Source organism: Rutidosis leptorrhynchoides, unplaced genomic scaffold (genome assembly GCF_046630445.1).
Source record: "Rutidosis leptorrhynchoides isolate AG116_Rl617_1_P2 unplaced genomic scaffold, CSIRO_AGI_Rlap_v1 contig121, whole genome shotgun sequence".
Classification (NCBI taxonomy): domain Eukaryota; kingdom Viridiplantae; phylum Streptophyta; class Magnoliopsida; order Asterales; family Asteraceae; genus Rutidosis; species Rutidosis leptorrhynchoides.
This window is the reverse complement of record NW_027266376.1, coordinates 50,233-53,438: the sequence shown is the minus strand read 5'-3', so window position 1 is coordinate 53,438 and position 3,206 is coordinate 50,233. Positions and strand designations below refer to the sequence as shown.

The following is a 3,206-nucleotide window of genomic DNA, read 5'->3' as shown; positions in this document are numbered from 1 at the left end:
TGAAAAGAAGAAGAACCCTATTGTAGGAATAGACCAAAGTGAACATCGAAAAGAGTTAAAGGACCTTGGTGTCACTGGATCAAACTTGAAGGATGTTGCGGTTATTTCAGAAACTTTCGAAGCCGAAAATGCAATTGAGATTCCACTGGCCGGAATTTCGATTTGCGAAGGTCAAGGCATAGCTGGAAATGATCATGACAACCTCAGCAACAACGACATTGTGTTCAATTGCTTCGCAAATCAGCCGATCAAAAAGCTCTAAATCGAGCTAGGGTTCTTGTTATGGTATGTTTTCTGGATTTTCTAGTTTTTAGCTTGAAGATCAATAAATTAGGGTTATGTGTTATTCTCTCGATAGTTGATGGATTTTAGTGATCAAAGTCAATTTCATGTTTCTTTGGTAGTCTGAATTCATTGGAATGGTCAATTTTATCAATTAACTAGTAATGAATAAGCTGCTAGCTCGATCAGTCTATTTTCTGGGTTTTACTGTCAAAAATTGGGGATTTTGTATGCAAGCTACTTTTATTGTTCCTTTCGACTACATTATGCATTTGGAAGGGTTTGTGGACGTTTTTGCAAGTTCTTAGCATGAGAAGATGAGAATGGTCATTGTTTTAGTCCATTTCAGCCTTTATTTTAATAAGTTCAGTAGTCATTTTATTTTGCAGTCAAGTTAATGAAGAAATGAAGATGTAGAATCATTTGTTAGACTATTTAGAAGCTTTCTACAATGGTTGTCTTCATTGATCATATCTGGAACAAGTAGTCAACTCCAAAATCAACTTTTGAAGCATTTTTAAAGCCTAACCTGTAATTTGGAGAAGAAGAAGTTTTTTACTGCATCAAATTTACCAGTTTATTTTACTAAAAGATTAAAAAAATTAGAAAAGGAGTGATGCTCAAGAAAACCGTGTGAGACTGCTATGTGGCAATTTGTGGTGATGTGATCTCAAAAAGCTATGAATGAAATTTGAGATTGAAGTTCATCTCTGAGAAAATTTTCCAATTTTAAAAAACCTTTTACTTAAAATACAACCCAACATTAGTTCTTTTTAAGATTTCATACTCTTAAACATTGTGAGGAAACCTTTTAGATTAAGTATATCTCATCGAATTAACAATATGAAACTAATAATCATTAAATTTTTAGTTGTGTATCAATTTCTTTAACTACAAGCATCGATCATAATTTGTGTTGTTTTGCTTGGATCATGTCTGTATTGTTCTCCTTGATGTAAGAATCAGTTCAGCTTGATCCATCACATACATAGAATTGTACAAACCAATGACATAAAATTACATGAATTTTCATTAATTGAAATGTATTTTATACTTGAATTATCTTCTCGAGAACAAAGTAAAATAAATTCCATCTTTTTGATAAAATAAAATTACAATGACATAAATTACTACAGTGATATACATAAATTACTACAGTGATATAAATTTGGATCTTTTCTTTCTTTTTTTCCCTCCCCCAAATTAACAAGTGCAGAGACATCTTCCATAACTCCATCATAACTACTCCTCCTGCAACACATTAACTGTAACACCTTTTTTCCTGTATATGAAGCAGTATCCCCCTCACCAACAAAAATTACAAAATCCAAAAATAATAAATGAAATGTTAAAAACATATCAAGACCTAATTATTTCTCTTAAATTAAGTCTTGGTAAGTTTAATTCATAATTGGCACAAAGTAAAACTAGAGGAAGTAATTTCTGATGAGATGATCAATCGAGAGATATTATATAATGAGTAATGCTAAATGTAGCGAATTTCATATTATAAAATAATTAAAAATAATGGTAAGTTTTAAAAAAGTTTACCCAGATTAAAAACTTTTTAGTATAAAATTTTGTACGTATAGCATTTACTCAATTGATTATAATACCTCTCGAAAGGATATATCCATTTGTCTGTGATCAAGACCCTTGTTTAATTTTCTTCATTTGATTAGCCTTGATCTTGTCACTACTCGAGTAATTCTTGTTATGGAAATCCAAAAACAAGACTAATAGAGAAGTAATAAAGAATGCATTGAAGCACCATCCCCACATTCCTGAGCAGCCAGGGCCAGTAAAATGTGAGTAACAAATAACTCCCATGATCAGAAAACTCGACCAGAATTGCAAAAGCTGGCAATCCGTTACCAATCTCTTCCACCTTGGTCGGATTCCGATCGAGCAACAGAAATAGTATGCATACATCAAGACATGAACTAATGAATTTGTAATGAGGACAGAAGAGAACATGGATTGAGAAGTGTGTAATGAGAAGAAGCACATTGCAACAGCCATTGTGTGGTGATAAACATGGAGGAAACTAAGCCTCCTTTTCGTCGAATTCGAGACGATGATCAAAATGGTGTCGATGTATTCGACCATTTTGGAGAGATAGAAAATATAAGCCCAAAAGAATAAGGGTCCCTTTGGAGGAGTGCCCTTAGGGAAACAAATCATGTAGTTGATATTAGGAAAATGTTCCCAAAGTGATAGGGCACAACCAAGTGCCATAGTTAAAGACATGAGTAATAGAACTATATTGTGGGAAGCTGAAAAGGGTTTTAGGAACTTAGGTTTAATTGGCGGGAGATGAAGGTTATAGAGCATAAATGTGATCGATAAGTATGTGACGATAGTCGAAAATAGGAATTCGGGCGTCGCGCCTAGGGTTTCGCCTTCGATCCATTCAAAGTTATTGATTTTTGGGTGTTTCACTAGCCAATATTGCGCGGTAGATATGATGGATTTGATCATTGTGTAGCGGTGGTTGTCACGGTGGGGATCGACGGAAATGGAAGTTGTAAGGATATTAAGAAATTAGAGAAGAGGAGAGTGTGTTGTTATGAGAGTTGTGGAGAGAAATGAGGGAATTAGAGTGAGCTTATAATGGGAAGTGGGTTCACATCATAGCTGGCTGCTCAGAAAGAAAAAGAGGTGTGACCTCTCCCTAGCTATTAATTTCTAGTAAATATGTTTTACCACCAAATTCTTGAGCCTAGTAATAAATATCATTTGTGTACCTATTATTTGACCGTAATATATATTAATGTTTGTCAATTTATGTTGCGAATAAGATGACTTTTTCAACAAAGAGAGAGAAACTTTAAGATTAAATGATCAACGATGATCAAAGTCCAAGGATTGGAAGCTAGCAATGAGAATTAAAATTGAATTATATTGCATGGTGGTTAATTTTT

The 3,206-nt window shown here is 33.7% G+C and overlaps 1 protein-coding gene across 1 annotated transcript; it reads right to left on the bottom strand.

Annotated features, from left to right (window-relative positions):
• Positions 1-1,929: 1,929 nt before the first annotated feature.
• Positions 1,930-2,763, bottom strand: LOC139881162 (fatty acid elongase 3-like). Its single transcript, XM_071865677.1, has one exon. The coding sequence runs from the start codon at positions 2,761-2,763 to the stop codon at positions 1,930-1,932; it is 834 nt and encodes a 277-aa protein (XP_071721778.1).
• Positions 2,764-3,206: the final 443 nt, after the last annotated feature.